The 16,591-nt window shown below is 50.1% G+C and overlaps 1 protein-coding gene across 2 annotated transcripts in view; it reads right to left on the bottom strand.

The window, feature by feature from the left end:
- jmjd1cb (jumonji domain containing 1Cb) overlaps window positions 1-16,591 on the bottom strand; it is a 49,269-nt gene that overhangs the window by 8,130 nt on the left and 24,548 nt on the right. For both annotated transcript variants that reach the window (XM_078103256.1, XM_040176361.2), the window contains exons 3-14: window positions 10,499-10,604; window positions 10,212-10,336; window positions 9,872-10,015; window positions 8,967-9,008; window positions 7,878-8,151; window positions 6,915-7,469; window positions 6,477-6,831; window positions 4,872-5,832; window positions 4,599-4,796; window positions 4,085-4,257; window positions 3,255-3,408; window positions 309-2,841 (exon numbers count right to left, since the gene is read on the bottom strand). In XM_078103256.1, the coding sequence (XP_077959382.1) occupies window positions 309-2,841; window positions 3,255-3,408; window positions 4,085-4,257; window positions 4,599-4,796; window positions 4,872-5,832; window positions 6,477-6,831; window positions 6,915-7,469; window positions 7,878-8,151; window positions 8,967-9,008; window positions 9,872-10,015; window positions 10,212-10,336; window positions 10,499-10,604 (5,620 nt within the window). The remainder of the gene's footprint in view (window positions 1-308; window positions 2,842-3,254; window positions 3,409-4,084; window positions 4,258-4,598; window positions 4,797-4,871; window positions 5,833-6,476; window positions 6,832-6,914; window positions 7,470-7,877; window positions 8,152-8,966; window positions 9,009-9,871; window positions 10,016-10,211; window positions 10,337-10,498; window positions 10,605-16,591) is intronic.

Here is a 16,591-nt window from a genome sequence, read left to right as displayed (position 1 = left end):
GGGTTGCTTATAAGTCAAATTGATAATTAGGTTGTTATTCTCCCACTTCTATACAGCGAATTGCAGACTTTGAAATGTTGCTGTCAAAGTTATGTCCCTTTATTTTACCAGCGTCCTCCTGGAGTTCATCTCCAGTGACTGTATTTAGCACATTCCAACATTCAGTTGTCTCTCTTCCAATTCACAGTCAAAAAGCTCAAAATCAGGATTTGTGAGAAGATGAAACATTTCTACTGAAGCAGGTTTTGCATGAACACAGAATTGTTTGCAACTTAATATCAACTCTTTCTACACACGACAGTACTTACTGCTGCTGGCTAGTTTGAGTTTCGTCTTCTCTCGGGCTGATCGGAAGATGCCATTGGGCTTCAAGTCATCATCCTCCTTTTCGTTGTCTCCTTTCCTTCTGGCCATATCATTCTGCTTCTTCTTGAAGGTGGGTTTAGGCTGGCGCTTGGCTCGGCCCTCCATCTTGCTTTCACTGGTGTCGGAGTCGTCGCCCCCGCTCTCTGAAGCGGACTCATATGACCGTTTGTTCCCCCGCCTTAATGAGGGAGCTGCCTTCCTCTCCTCTCCTCCTCCTCCTCCTCCTCCCCCCCCTGTGCCTGCTCCTCCCACCTTGTCCGCCAGCTGCCTTTCTCTCTCCGCTTTGCCGTCTTTGCTCAGCTCCACCTCGCTGGAGGTGGAGGCGCTGAGATTGACTGTGCAGGGTTTGATCATCTCTGACATGGCGGCAGTGTTACTTGTGCTGGTGCTGGTGGTCGCGGTGCTGGTGATGGTGCTGGGAAGTTTCTCAGGCTTTGCACTGGTGCAGCTCGGAGTAACCGTTGTGTTCCTGTCCTCCTCGGAGTGCCGGGTTAACCAGGCTTTCTTCAGCTTGTGGTAGTTGCTGGGTTGCCCGCTGCTTGTCGAGGCCGATCCCGGGGGCTGGCCGTTGGGCAGGGGGCTGGACTTGCCAGTCGTTGTACTGCCGCTGGCCGAGCTGCTGCTATCGAGCGAAGACGACGAGGCTTGGCTGGACGCGGGAGGAGGGGGCGAGTTGCGAATGGGAGTTTTGTCAACAGAATCCACAGGTAGGAAGCAGTTTCCGATCGAGACGGATGTGGGCGCAGGAGAGAAGTTGCTTCTGAATTGGGCTGCAGCCAATGCAGCTTTGTGCTTCTTAAGGTGGACGAAGGAGGAGGAGTACGGCTGACTGGAGCCAGCAATGGAGCTGGGTGTCGGGGTGAGGCTTGGACTGGGTTGGGGTGTCCCCACTGGACTAGGGGGAGGCAGGGACCCCCCCGGAGACGTGGTGCGTGAGCCTAGCCCCTCCTGGTACTCTCTTGGTCCTGAGTGGCTCAGCACCCTGCCGCAAATGCCACTTTTATGGGCTGAGACAGAGTAGCCCAGATCAGGGATGGCTGTCCCACTGATACTCTGTATGCCAAAAAGGGATGCAGCAGAAATGGCTGTCCTGCACACCGAGTTTGTGATCCCGGCTGACACGTTTCCCTGCATGTCACGCATGGAAGAATGTTTGTACTGGAAACACATTTCGTCCAGGTTTGAGTTGGGTTGGATAACCCTGCCGGCTGCCACTTCTCTCACACACTCCCCCAGTCTTAGACCCTCCCCCTGAAGACTGGCTGGGTAGAACCTCCCGTGGGGGAGCTCCTTAGTGATCATAGCACCAGATTGGTTAGCACCAACAAGACTGTCGTATTTGACGGATGAGGACGGACGCACGATGACTGACGCCATCGCGGATTGCGGCTTGCCCCTTAACGTTCCCCCTCGTTCCTGAATCATCTCTCCGTGCCTCCACGCGTCCACGGACGGAGTCACGATCTCCCCACCGATGGCTGAGGCCACGGTGGTGATGGCAGCGCTCCCATGACCTTTAACGTCCCTGAGTTCCGGCAGCAGCGTGGGGGGCTTCTGCTGCTCCGCTGACGTTTTGCTACCCGCTGATGCTAAGCTAACTGGCTGAATGGGCGTGAGGGTTGGTGGAGAGAGGCGTCCGCCATAAACGGTCCTCTCCCGCTCTCTCTCCTTCTCCCTCTCTCGCTCTGCAGCGTCCTTCCGATCCAGTGCGTGCTGTGTGGGCAGATGGAAGACAGGCGCTCGATGGAGAGATGGCATTGCCCTGAGCTGCTGCTGCTGCTGCTGCTGCTGCTGTTGGTGGTGTTGCTGGTGGTGGTGTTGTAATTGTTGGTGGTGGTGGTGGTGATTCTGTTGGTGGTGGTGGTTGGGCGCTGTGGAGGAAGTTGTGGAGGAGGAAGGGGAAACCGCGGGGCTGCGGCGTTCTATCCTGTCCATACCACCTGTGTGGTGTTGGTGTTGGACTAGTGTCACCTGCTGGCTCAGCTGCTCTGTGATTTTCCCTGCTAAACCCTCCCCTCCCTCTGGCTGGTGCTTGATGAGGGGAGGGGGCTTTGACAGAGAAGCTTTGGAGGTGTAGCTGCCCAGGGACAAAGCTCCCTGGCTTGGCACGGCACCCCCGATGCTGGCCACGACCCCCGGAGCTCCACCAGATACTTTCTCATAGTAAGAGCTGAACTCCTTGGAGGGGTAGAGTCTGGGAGGCTCATTCACCACGCTGTTGGACAGAGTGGTGAAGTAGTTGCTCTTTTCTGATTGGATGATGTGGGGATGGATGTGGCCGGCCTTGGGGCTTGGGGAGGCAAGAGCCGGTAACCTGACGGGGAAGGGTGCATCCCTGCACCTCTCTCTGTCCATTCCGGGGTCACCGGAGCGCTGCATCTTGGCGGTGAAGGGAGCGACCTCGATGCTCTCTTTAAGGATTTGACGATTCTCCTCTTTGTATTTACTGGCTCGGTCTGCTGCCTGAACTGCATCCTGGGCAAGGAAATGAGTAATGCAAAAATACAAACACGGTTTGAAAAAAAAAAAAATATACAAACACGGTTAAGGTCATTTGATTTACATGAGCTCGTTTTTGACTGCAGGAACTCTTCGACAGTACAGGAACCTTTGGTGGGGGGGTTTACATGGACTTCCATTCGCTGATTGGTCAAACACACACACACACACACACACACACACAAGAACCTCTGCTTCAACATGCTTATCGCTTCATAAAATGTATCAATTAGTATTGATTTAGGACTATTTTAAGAAAATTTAATTTAGCTTGAACACACCATGTAAGTCAACGTCTCTTGTCTCCAACAGCGGCGGGGGTTTGATCACTTTGACACAGTTTATAGATAAAACACCGATGCTGATGATAATAAGGTGCGTTTGTGTACCTGTGTGTTTGCCAGGTGTGCCTTGCTGTGAGGGTCTAGGTAGAGGCGGTGCAGGTGGACGTCTTTTCTTTCTGGGGTTCGACTCCGGTCTGTCTGCTCCTGCTTCAGCGTCAACGTCCTGATCGGGTCCATGAAACCTTTCTTATCTGGATCTCTGCAGACGGACCAGTCAAATGTGAATGGGACATGGCAGCTCAGATGGGACAGTATGAGGGTTAAAGAGGCAGACAAGAATTTATGGCTGCTTTGAGTATTCACGGGTGTCTAAATAATGGCTGGTGATTACATAAGGGCAGCGAAGGCTACTGAATGAACAGCATTCAGTCTCAACTGCTCTCCCGTTGGATTAGTGCCACTTCACTTCGTCTGTCTGACCTGGCATCGCCTGTCTGCGTCTCATGGCTAACTTTGCGCTCTGGCTGCTCTCCGAACACATCCAGCCCAACAAAGACCAAGCTGTTCGAATGTACAAAACAACGATTGTGTGCCCCGCCTTTCTCTCTCTGCAGTGAGTGTTTCTTCCAAATACCTTTTAGGAAAAAGCAATGCCTTTCACTGAGCCTGGGACTTTTTTCCATCCCTACATGGGACGGCTTTATTGGCAGTTGGGCTGGAGCGCTATGAGCACCTGACAATAGATGAACTGGACTTTTTGGGGAGTTTTTCCTGTGCCGATGGGTTTTGGTAACAGAGGATGTTGTATGTGTGCAGACTGTAGACTCTCTGAGGCAAATTTGTAATTTGCAAATTTGGGCTACACAAAATAAAATGAATTGAATTGAATAGACCTAACACGCTGTCAGTCAAGTCTCACTGGGCTTTCAACTCACTCTTTATGCGTGTTCATGCTGCTCTTAGACAGCGGAGGGCTTGTGTGGCTGCTGATCTTCATCGAGGGCCGGTGGGGGTCAGCACTTGCCGGCCGAACAGGAACGTGGCTCAGCAAACCCAGACCATCACCGGCGCTGCCGGCGGACTGATGGAGCCACGGGCTGGTTGTGTTCTGCAGACATAACACACAGATATAACATCATCACCATCATTATTGTCAACTACTTTTAGAAACTGAAAGTGAGTTATTTTAGAATAAATTACTATTTAATATATAAGGTTTTGACGCTGGCAGGTGGAAATGATATTGGAGGGAAAATCCACTTTACTGTCAACACAGTTAAGTAAGACCACAATGGCCATCCTAAAGAAGGTCGAAAAAAGGTCGACATCACGGATGAGGCTCAGGCCACGATTTCCAGCCGACAGACGTTGGGGGAGTTTTGATAAACGCTGACTAAGCAGAGTGAGGCTCTAAGTAATTGAACGTCACAGCCTGTGTGTGACACCTACCCTCCTGAGCGAGCTCTCGGAATTCAAGCTGATGGGGTTTTCAGAGTGGACCCACTTGGCTGTAGGGGGCAGGTTGAGCCCTGGGGGGTAGGAGGTCGGTGTTCCGTTGGGGTACTGCCAGAGGATGGGGTAGAGGCCCAGCCCTGCTGCCCCGCCGTGGGCCTGGGCTAGTAGAGAGGGTGGAGGGGGGCCCTGACCCTGAAAGCAAAGACACATTGTTGTAAATGACAATATCCTGAATGAAGGAGGTGTGCATTTTATATGGACTCAGACCTGTAGGAACCGCTGCTGGTGCGCTGACGCCGGGTGAGATAGGGCGAGGTGACCTAGCCCGCTGGGGGAGTCGAGCCGAGGGTGGCCCCCGAGGAGGGAGGCCGCGGGAGGAGGCATGCCTGGGAGGACCCCGGGCGGTAACAGGTGCGGGTGAGGTAGGGCAGAAGTGTGAGGAGGAGCGAGAAGGTGGGAGTGGGACGCGGAGGTGAGGCAGGAGGAGTGAGGGGTGGGGGAGTGGAGGGTGTGCAGATGGGGATGGAGATAGGCTGCCACGTGGTTGGAGGACACAGAGACGGAGACAGAGTTCTCTGCATCTGAGCGGACCAGAGCTGGGTCCCTGTACACGGTGAAGGTCTCGTTCTTATCAATGATCAGAGGGCTCTTGGTGCTGCTGCTCGTACTGACTCCGCCCGTCTCCGACCGCGCCGCCACCGGCTTGAAACCGGAGCGCGGAGGTTCTGTTGGTTCTACTTTGGCCGACAAACGGCCCATCGGAGGTGGGGAGGTGTCAGAGTATCTCTGTATTTTATGCTTAGAGACTTCTGGGGAGGTGTTAGGTTTGGGTTTAGAGATGTCCAGCAGGCCCGGGTGGGGTTTCGCCTTGAGTAAGTCAGCTGGGTTTGTGTTGGGGTAGGGATGGCTCTGAGAGTTGTTGGGGTGCTGCGGTTTCTGTTTGAGGGTGTTGAGCTGTGTTGGGGCTGTGTTGGGGCTCATTCTGGATCTGGCTAGTTCAGCGGGGGGGACTGTGTTCATCTTGTGGGGGGGCGCTTGCTGCAGTGGGTGTTTTCTCGTCTCCTCAGACAGAGACGGGCTCTTAATCCCGGAGTGGATTGATGTGTACTGTTGTGCGTGCTGCTGATGATGATACTGCTGTTGATGATGATGATGATGATGATGATGAGGGAGGGATATTTTCTCCTTCTCAACAAGCACCACATTTTCAACAATCGATGTGACGGGCCTGAAAAACAGCACAGAACACAATGTACCCTTTAACCGATGCCGCTGGCATGAGAGGAAACAAAGGGCATTCTATTTGAACAAACTTGGAAACTGGGAAAAAATCATGGTATCAAACATTGACACAAACAAATGATTCAAATGTTTTTCAGCCTCCTCTGCGTGTCGGCCAAAGTCAAATCTAGTTTAAAAAATCAGGCCGCCGACGATTCCCTCAGGTAGATTTCATCTGAGGATGTATGTTCATGGATTTCTAATCGTCTTTCTATGTGTCCTGAGGCAGAGAAAAAAAATACAGAAATGTCTTCTTCTTACATGAATTAATCAGTGACTTTATCAACGTGGCTGGGCTAATAAAGAAGGATTTCACCGGCAGCCTTTTTGACCACTCACAGAATATAGAATCCATTATTATGCTTATGATAGAATGACTACTTGTCAAATATCCAGACTACAGCATATCATATTCATTGCAGCTGTAGCAAAGTCAAGCTGCCTGAGTTAATGTTACAGGATAATGTAGCTTGAAATATGTGTTTCACCTCACAAATCAGATAATTTTATACAAGGAGGTTCAAAAAGCACCACCAGTTTCAACATCCAGGTCCTTTTGTAAAATCCCTATTTTAACACTTGTATTCTCACCTGATGACCTCAGAGGGAGCAAACTCCATCTTGTTGCTTAGGCTCCTGGCTGCTGCCATGCCACCTCCCACAATCCCCTGCGGCTGCATTGGAGGCTCAATATCCGTCCTGCGGCCTCCTTCCGATGGCGAGGGAGACGGAGGGACCGGCGGCGAAGAGACAGGAGAGGGGTTTAGGGGGAGGTAGGGGGAGAGGGCCGTGGACTCGGCCTTCTGCGAAGCCAGCAGTGCTGACACGGCCTCTGAACTCTCCTGGTGCACCGTGGCCTGAGCCTCATCCGTGATGTCGATCACACAGCCGCCGCCGCTGCTGCCGCCGCCAAGTTGGCAAGATGGCGTCTGGGATCCAGAAGGCGCTTAAAAAAACCAAACAGATTTTACGATAAGAATGCGAAGCCGACTGACTATCAGACAGCTGCCATTCATCAGCTGACTTTACCTTTCGCGGTGCTCTTGATGCTATCCATAATGGCCGCCTGGACCGGGTCTGACATCTGAGGTGTCTGTTGCCGCGGAGACTGAGTGATTTGCGTCACCGCCACCAACTCCTCCTCCTCCTCCTTGGTCGACATTTTGCCTGTGTTCTTGGCCACGCCCTTCTTGCAGTCCTCTGCCGGCTGAAGCTCCGCCCACGGGGACAGGCGACCAATAGCCGAAGAGGAATTGTTTATTTTGGTGCCCTGTATCGTCGGCTGAAGCTCCTCCTCCTTTTTGGAAATGCCGCTTTGTTTCACATCACTGCCGCGAGACTTAAGCTCGTTCTCAGAGTTAGGTTCCGAGGAGGAGGACGAGGAGGAGGAGGACGATGAGGACGAAGAGGAGGAGGAGGAGCATGAGGAGTGGGCGGTTCTCTTGTTGTGTGGGTTTTCAGAGTCACTGCTCTCCGACAGGTCAGAGGTCATGTCCGTCTTCAGCCTTTTTAGACCCGCCTTTTTCTCATCCTCCTCCACCTTCCTGCGTTTGTTCACCGCCTGTTTAGCCTTTGCCTTGGAGTCTGGAACAGAGAAAACAAATGAGTCAGCTTTGATGTGGACAGCAATTTCTCCCCATTCTTTCTTCAGCAATGTCAAATTGGAATTGGAATTAGAAAATTGGGCTCAGAGGATTTTCTCAGGTAGATTTGACCCAATAGGGTTTCTAATCTTCTCCTAATATACAACTTCAGAACACAAAACGATCCTTCTAACACAAAGTATGCTCTAAAGGTCTAAATCAGTTCACTTCCACTGAAATGTCTACCACTGGTGAAGGGGGAGAACTAGTCAAATTCACCTGAGGGGACAAATGACAGGTTTAAATGTATAAATTGAGTCAAATGAATAAATGTATGCTTCAGTGGAGCAGGGTGTTGGAATGCATTCCAACCAAAAGGAGAGAAGGAGAGCACCAGCGACGTCCTCACCTCTCGCCGTGCTCTCTTCCCTGCGCTCCTTCTCCTCCTCTGGAACGCTGCTGTCCGATCCTTTCCTCCTGGATGAGCGAGCGTTTCGCTGCTCCCGCTGGTCCCTCCCACTGCCGCCGGGTGAGTGGTGCGATTGGCTGGCGGGCTGCTGACTCTGCTGTGATTGGCCCTGGTGCTGCTGAGAGGCCAGCGTCCCCTGGGAGCCCTTTGGGTTGGGGCCTGATGAGGTCATGACAGGGCGGGGGCTGTTGGCTTGGGCTCGCGTGTAATGACTCTGAAAGCGTATTCGTTTTTTTTAGGTTAGCTCACATAAAGAGATACGTTGTTGATTATTACATTACAGGTCATTTAGCTGACGCTTTTATCCAAAGCGACTTTACATTTTCAAACCATGGCTTTTACATTTTTGCCCGGGGAGCAATTGGGGGTTAGGTGTCTTGCTCAGGGACACTTGAACCACCAACCTTGCAGTTCCTGGCGCACCCTCTCTACCCCTGCGCCAGGACGACCCCCATGTACCCCAATGAATACATCACTATTTATGTGACACACACCAACATTTAAATGCCAGACTCTAATCGTCCACCTAGTTAAACCTAAGGCCGTCCAATGGAATCACACTTTAGAGTTTAGAGTTCATTCTCCTGCCTCGTCATTTTGCAGGACAAAGTTGGTGGTGCTGCTGCTACTATTAGCGTCCACTGGCAACAAATGGATCAGCCAGCAGGGAGCACAGTCGTTTTAAACGTTCATATCATCGGTAGGAATGACATCACAGAGCTATGCTTCATCCAAGAACAGAACCAAACAGGATGTGAGGTTTTGCAACCGAGAATCCAAGAGCCCACAATATGCTGTTTGTATCTGTTGTTGCAGGTTTTACATTCTAAGATGATGTTTTGTGAAGTAGTTTTATAATTCTTCCCACAGCGTTGTCATGCTCATAGTGAGATGATTGTGGACTAACTTAGCAAAAGCAGCTGTTATGCACACAGGGAAAGCGTGTTTCTATGGCCGTGGTGTGGCATCCATGCATTGGGTCAACAACTGTCTATCTATGTTCTGGTTCTGATTATATTTTTGGGGTACCTGAGTGTTGCCGGTGGTCCCGCCGGGTCTCCCTCCAGTCATCTTCAATGACAAGACAAAACAGATCAAAAGACAAGTGGACCAAATGAAATGAATATAGAAAACATGTGGGACAAACAGGAGGCCGGTTAGTGACCGCAGGAGCAGAATTGACTCAACCATGGAGCTCCTTGCATATGTGGAATCATTCAACAACGCTGAGGTCTTCTATTGACATCACCACATGGAAGGAGCCAACTAAGCAGTACAACAGTGCTCTGTATGTCTGCATGATTTTCATGTAAAGCAGTTAATGTTAAATAATTCATAGATTACTACAGTTACAGCCCAATCAAGGAAACACAAAACAGTGTGCAAAACAATGTGATTTCACTGGTTCAGTATCTTGCATAATTGGTTTGGAAGGCTGTATGCAGCGATATCTAGCAAACAAACAGATAAGCAGATGCAATGTGGACAATGCTGAGGTGGAGTGAATGGATAACTAATCACAACCAGTTGTCTGCACACAGCGACACCACAACAACATAAACAGGCTAACTAACTGCATTACCATTATTATAAGCCCAAATAAACTGCCTGAGTCGGCTCTAATCTCCTCATGGTTTACTGCCTCTGTTATGTTCACATCTTTCATTGATGATGTACATATACATATCTATCATGCCCGCTCTAACTCTTGACTACAGTGCATTTTCATAATGTACTTTGACATTTCTGTGCGTAACATTTGTATTTTTATTGTCTTCATTTCTTCGCATTATACTTTTATGCATTTTTTATATTGACACAACACTAACAAACAGTGTTAACAGAGGTAATATGTCAGCATATTTTTAATGTTTGGTCCCACTGTCAGCTCTTACTAGTTGTGTGTGTGTGTGTGTGTGTGTGTGTGCACTCACATGGGTAGAGTTGTTGTTCTGACTGGAACGTGACCTCCTTCTGGAAGTGATGCCGATGTTTTCTCCTTTCAGTAGAGAGTGGACCACGTCGTCCAGAAAGGTCATCTGGATCATGGATGGATCCACGTTCTGAGGTTCTAGCACCTGAACACACACACCAGAGTCGCTGGATTACAACCATACACCTCCTCACTGTCACAGGGGCAATTCAATCAATCAGGGGCTAAGAAATGACTCAGCTAGAAATGTTACTTGTTCCAGGACGGAAAAATAAAATAAAAGCAGACCAAATGGATCTGTACTCCAACTGAAATAACAGTACACCTGTGTGTGTGTGTACCTGGTCATTCATAACGACCATGTTTCGACTGAAGAGGTCGTGGTGTGTGATGATGCCAGTGAACCACTGGGTGGCCGAGTCCTGTCTGTAAACTCGTACGCGGTAGCCATTCAATGAATAGGGACCTGGAAACAAAAGGAAACAGTTGCATTGCAGTGTTATTGTGCCGCCGATGGACGTATCAGACTTCACAACAGCCTCCCACACGTTACGGCAGTGAGACGACGGCTGCAGTGTTAAACTGCATACATATGGAGCGAAGAGAAAGAGCGTGGAGGAAAGATTACCTTGCATAAAAATCTCCTGCACCTTCTGGTCTTTGAGCCAGCCCCTCACTTCTTCATGGAGCTGCTGGTTGTCTCTTAACACTGGACTCAGACTGTCCAAGTCATCCTGAAGGACAAAGAGGATAAGAAGGGATCAGGGTCAGACGCTTACTTGTTGTCCGCGCCACCTTTCACTGCTTTTTTCCTCTTTCTGGTGGTAAACCATAAACTTGTGCGCTGTGTGAGTGCGTTAGTGGCGGCTCTGCTGCTTTGACCTCCATCTCGTCCGCTCCTGCTCTCACAATACAGACGAACCCATGCTGTGGTATGTTAATAGTCATAGTCAAGATAACTTGTTTTAAGCTACAGATTTATCCAAGTTAACTGTTCATTCCCTTTTGGGAACTTTCCCTGAATTCACCTCTATTTACTGGTAAAGACGGAGTTGTAATTACACTAAAGAACACAAGTGAAGTTATATAATTGAAGACAACACAGCTCCTCAAACAAAAAACACACCAGCAAGGAGGGGAAACATGAGTATCAAAAAAGTTATGAGAGAGCCTGGAACACTGATAGAATCAGTCTTGTTCTTTAACGAGAGTTCAGAAACACACACAGAGCGCATGAGGAAGAGGAAATCTAACCACAGTCACCACACGGGGCTTGTCTGTGTGTGTCTGTGTGACACCAATGAGGCTATTTGGAATTATTCTTCAAGGGGAAGCATCCCATGTGAATTGAGAATGAATGAATGAATGAATGAATGCCAAGCTATCACTGCTGGTAGTGATGTTTGAACACCTTTGAAATTACAAGAATGAAAGACAAGGAATGAAATTAAAAACAAGACAAAAGCATGAATAACAGTAAAATAACATAGATAGGAAAATAAGTAAAAATAAAATAATATATATCATAATATGAGTTTCTCTGTGCGCGTCCCTCATTCTGTCTCCCCCTCTTGTCCTGCTGCAGTGATCTGTCTAAGCAGCAGGGACGAATTCAGCAGAAACAGTATCTGATGATCTCTTTTACTACCGCTAAACACAAGACACACAGCGGGCCACTTCCATCCATCCAGCCGATTCAACACACAGTAACAGCATAACTAGATGTGAGGAACACACAGCATCGTGATCCCTGCTACCAAAACCTGATTGATCCAATAACATCAGCCTTCAAATCTTCTCCCACTGCGTGGTGTCAAACACTTAACGAGTGGGCCGAGAGACAGATGCCGCTACATCCCAACGTGTCCACATAAGGTTTTTCTAACCCCCCTCAGTGTCCCGGCATTGGGTGCACAGCCTCAGGGCACCTCACATGTATATGCCCGGGAGTCTTTCTACTATCCCTGCTTACTGTTGGCCTGTTTGGACACAATGAGACAGTGCTACCAAGGCAACTCGGCCACCATGACGCCGACTGGTCTGCTTTCATCAGACAGGAGAGAGATGGAGTAACAGCGCAGTCAAGTGCAGGAAAAATCTAGGATGTTGACTGTGAATCTGCCAAAAACGCTTTCAGCCAGAAATGTCTTGCGTACTTGTTGAAAGATGTAGATCTTTGTATATCAATTACACTTTTAAAAATAATTCTGAGCTAACACCTAATTTTTATATAATTGGTCATTTCAAAGATGACTTATTCCTTTAAACATTTGAATAACAAATCGTTTTAACAAATCTATTTTACAGAAATACTGTGCCCTCTGTTCTGAAACACAGACACATGTGTCTGTCAAAAGACGGAAGCTAAGCTAACAGCTAGGATCTAAGGCCACTCCAGCATGAAAGCAGTGACCAATGAGCTCATATCTACCAACCTTCATGCTGGACATCCAGCACTGGATGGTGGACATGAGGACGGAGAGCAGGACTTTCCACCACAGTGCTCACACACATTCTACGTTCAGGGACTGTGACTTGTTATGATATGTGTGTGAGAGCATGTGAGAGGTTGTCGTAGTAGCAGGACACTGGGAGTGTGACAGCATGGAGGAGAGAAGTGTGTGCATTGGAAAAGTTGTGTTTGATGCCAACACGGGCGATCAATTGTTAATGATCATATTTGTGTGTTTTTAACTGGGATTTACAAGTCTGTCTTCTTCTTATGTGTTCTTAGAAATATGCTAAAGATTAGCCAGCTTTTCACAGATTTCTGTATTCTTCCATTTTATTAATTTACTGAATATGGAATGACAGAGAGAGAGAGAGAGAGAAAGAGTGCTTTCAAAAAAGTTGTGTGTGTGGTTGCGTGTCGAATGTTTGGTGAAACTGAGTCAGCACTGACCGTTTTATTGTCCACCTTCTGTTCCCCAGCCTCAAAACACACCATAACCTTCTAGCAATAACCCCCCCCCTCCACACACACACACACACACACACACACACACACACACACACACACACACACACACACACACACACACACACACACACACACACACACACACACACAGACTGGAGCAGGATTGGTTGGCCGACTAAACAGTGACTTCATTGTACAGTTTATGCCAAACAGATTGCGGCCCCCTCCCCCTGATCTTCCTGTCCAACTGGAAAAACAGAGAGGGGAGGGGCCACGGCTGCTCTGAGGGAATGAGTGAGAGAGAGAGAGAGAGAGAGAGAGAGAGAGAGAGAGAGAGAGAGAGAGAGAGAGAGAGAGAGAGGAACTGTTTTTACTGCTCAAAGGTCTCCAGAATAATGGGCAGCTCTGTGTGGTCATAGTGGCTTAAGAAAGGTGTTCGTGTGTGTGTTCGTGTGTGTGTGTGTGTGTGTGTGTGTGCATCTCTGAAGTTAGCAGTGCCAGAGAGTGAGGGTCCTAAACTCCCTTCTCTTCTTATGGTTGCAGTGGCTGCTGGTATGTGGGAGTATGTGTGTTCTGGTTGTGAGGCAACTAATAGTAATATTGTAGTGCAGAGGTCTTCAATAAAAGATGGCGGACCAAACTCTGTAGAATAGGGGGTCCCTGCTCCATCTCGCCATCAGTTTGGGGGACCTCTGTTGCAGTGTGTATTATTTTAGCTATAGTTCAGTACAGTTCCGAGTTCAGGGGTAATATAGTTAAGTGCAATAAGTGTAATACGTTTGGTGCATATAGGGTAAAAAATAACGTGGCCTTATGAGAGTGGTCTGTACTCATGACAGACGCAATAGTTTGGAAAAATAAAGAGGTGAGCAAATTAATCGCATGTGAAAAATAATAATTATCGTGCCCATGTGCGTAAAAACACTCAACATACACAATTCCGCTGTTAAACTGAAGCTGTGCCTGTGTGTTAAGACTCAGTCCAGGTCACGCGAGTCTCCATGTGGAGACAGTAAGTCGGCAGACATCAGCCGTGTGTGTGTGTGTGTGTGTGTTTATGTGTGTGTGTGTGTGTGTGTGTGTGTGTGTGTCAGCCTTCTGTAGGAAATAGAACAAGACTCTGGGGATGTTGAGGACGGTTCCCTGCATCAGGCTGTGAAACAAACACATCCTGAGCGTGCTGCAGAGCTCCTGACGTTGACGTCTTCACTGAGGCTACGGTCCACAGCAGGAGGGTAATATCCTGCACATCACTTGGTTTAACGAGTTGTTTGTTAGCATGTAGCACATGCGCACGTGAAAGCAGCAGTCTATTTGATTTAACGACACAGTAATATCTAAATATTAGGCCTCTGAAATAAATTAATAAACGTGATCTAAGATCAGAATAATCTTTCTCAATAATTTTGCCGATAATCAAGCAGCTATAATGAACGCGCATAATAAATTGCACTGGCTGGTGTAATTTAAGTCTAGCTACAAGCATATTACTCCAAAAACAACGGTGTGGTCCATAACACAAATCATGGGGGAGCAAATAAAAAAATAAAAAAAAGAATGACATTGAAGAACATTTGAGAGGATCAAAAAAGAACGACAGGAAAACCAGAGCGCTGAGGAAACCTCAAATGCCAGTAGAGCAAGCAAACAGCCGGTGCACTGTGGCCGGGGTGGCCGACAGCCACAGAAACTAATAGCATGAGTGGACCAGAGGACACGGCAACAGTGGACATGGCTTCTGATTGGCTGCAGACAAAGGTGGAAAAACAGAAATAGAGTGTGTCTCTCTTGGTATTTGCACTTGTCTCAAGCTCGCCCTGATGACTGACGAGCAGGGTGAAGAACACAGCCTTCTCATCTGGGTTGACACCAAGTGGAACACAGTGTCCCAGGCAGCAAAATGTGGGCACACACGCACACCCACACGCACACACACACACACACACCCACACACACGCACAGTAGGGCTGTCAAAATTGCTCAAAAAAGGCATTGGAATATTTGAATTTCTGGTTGCGCATTAGGCAATAACAGGACACATTTATACAACGAGACATAACTACTTGGTAAATAGGTAATTTATTTAAGTTTAAACCTAATTAACAACATATTACCTGCACAAAAAGAAGTAAATTAAGTAATGGCCACGACCGCAGATCTCTCTCTCTCTCTCTCTCTCCATGAGTGGATGGAGTGCTGAGTGAACGGAGCGTGAGGTGAATTGTTTGGTAGTGTTTTCTATCTGTTATTTCGTTTTATTTTCGGTGTGGTTCTGGTGTGTGTTGTGACGCGGAAGCACGACGTGAAGCTTCGGGCTTTGCGTGCTCCGTGGAGGACTGCGCTGGATGAACCGAGCGGTGGTCATCTTTGTGGACAGCGTGGAGAAGGCGCGAGAGGTGCCGCCCTTCGTCCCGGCGAAGCACTGCTCGAGGAGCCAGTGAAGCACGGGAAGGTGGTGTCCCCGTTAAAGAAGGTGTCCTAAGGGTGTAGGTCTCCTTTACTGAGACATGTGGTCCCTCACAGGGGACAGCTCCACATGGTCCTCACCAAAGCCCAGGCTCTCAGCCTGGTGATTAAGGTGAGGATCGAGGGGTTTGACTACGTCATGTTTGCCACATCGGATGATGGGAGGTGTTTCCGTTGTGGTGGAGAGGGACACCTGGCGAGAGTTTGTCCGGAGAAGAACCCCTCAACTCGGGACCAGAACCGGGGAGAGGCAAGGGAGGAAGAGGGGGCAGGTGAAGACCAGCGGGTCGGTCTTGTGGGAGAGGAGATGGGGGAGGTACGGCAGGTGGGTGAGGGGTTGACTGTGGGGACGGGTTAGGCCCGGCCGGTCGGTCAGATGGGTGAGGGGGTGACTGTGGGGACGGGTTAGGCCCGGCCGGTCGGTCAGATGGGTGAGGGGGTGACTGTGGGGACGGGTTAGGCCCGGCCGGTCGGTCAGATGGGTGAGGGGGTGACTGTGGGGATGGGTGAGGCCCAGCCGGTCGGTCAGGTGGGTGAGGGGATGACTGTGGGGACGGGTTAGGCCCAGCCGGTTGGTCAGGTGGGTGAGGGGATGACTGTGGGGACGGGTTAGGCCCAGCCGGTTGGTCAGGTGGGTGAGGGGATGACTGTGGGGACGGGTGAGGCCCAGCCGGTCGGTCAGATGGGTGAGGGGGTGACTGTGGGGATGGGTGAGGCCCAGCCGGTCGGTCAGGTGGGTGAGGGGATGACTGTGGGGACGGGTGAGGCCCGGCCGGTCGGTCAGGTGGGTGAGGGGGTGACTGTGGGGACGGGTGAGGCCCGGCCGGTCGGTCAGGTGGGTGAGGGGGTGACTGTGGGGACGGGTGAGGCCCGGCCGGTCGGTCAGATGGGTGAGGGGGTTACTGTAGGGATGGGTGAGGCCCAGCCGGTCGGTCAGGTGGGTGAGGGGGTTACTGTGGGGACGGGTGAGGCCCGGCCGGTCGGTCAGATGGGTGAGGGGGTTACTGTGGGGACGGGTGAGGCCCGGCCGGTCGGTCAGGTGGGTGAGGGGGTGACTGTGGGGACGGGTGAGGCCCGGCCGGTCGGGCAGATGGGTGAGGGGGTTACTGTGGGGATGGGTGAGGCCCAGCCGGTCGGTCAGATGGGTGAGGGGGTGACTGTGGGGACGGGTGAGGGCCAGCCGGTCAGTCAGGTGGGTGAGGGGATGACTGTGGGGACGGGTTAGGCCCAGCTGGTCGGTCAGATGGGTGAGGGGGTGACTGTGGGGATGGGTGAGGGCCAGCCGGTCAGTCAGGTGGGTGAGGGGATGACTGTGGGGACGGGTGAGGCCCAGCC

The sequence above is a fragment of the Gasterosteus aculeatus genome, chromosome 5 (genome assembly GCF_964276395.1).
Source record: "Gasterosteus aculeatus chromosome 5, fGasAcu3.hap1.1, whole genome shotgun sequence".
In the NCBI taxonomy this organism is placed as follows: Eukaryota; Metazoa; Chordata; class Actinopteri; order Perciformes; family Gasterosteidae; genus Gasterosteus; species Gasterosteus aculeatus.
This window is presented reverse-complemented; position numbering and strand designations above follow the sequence as displayed.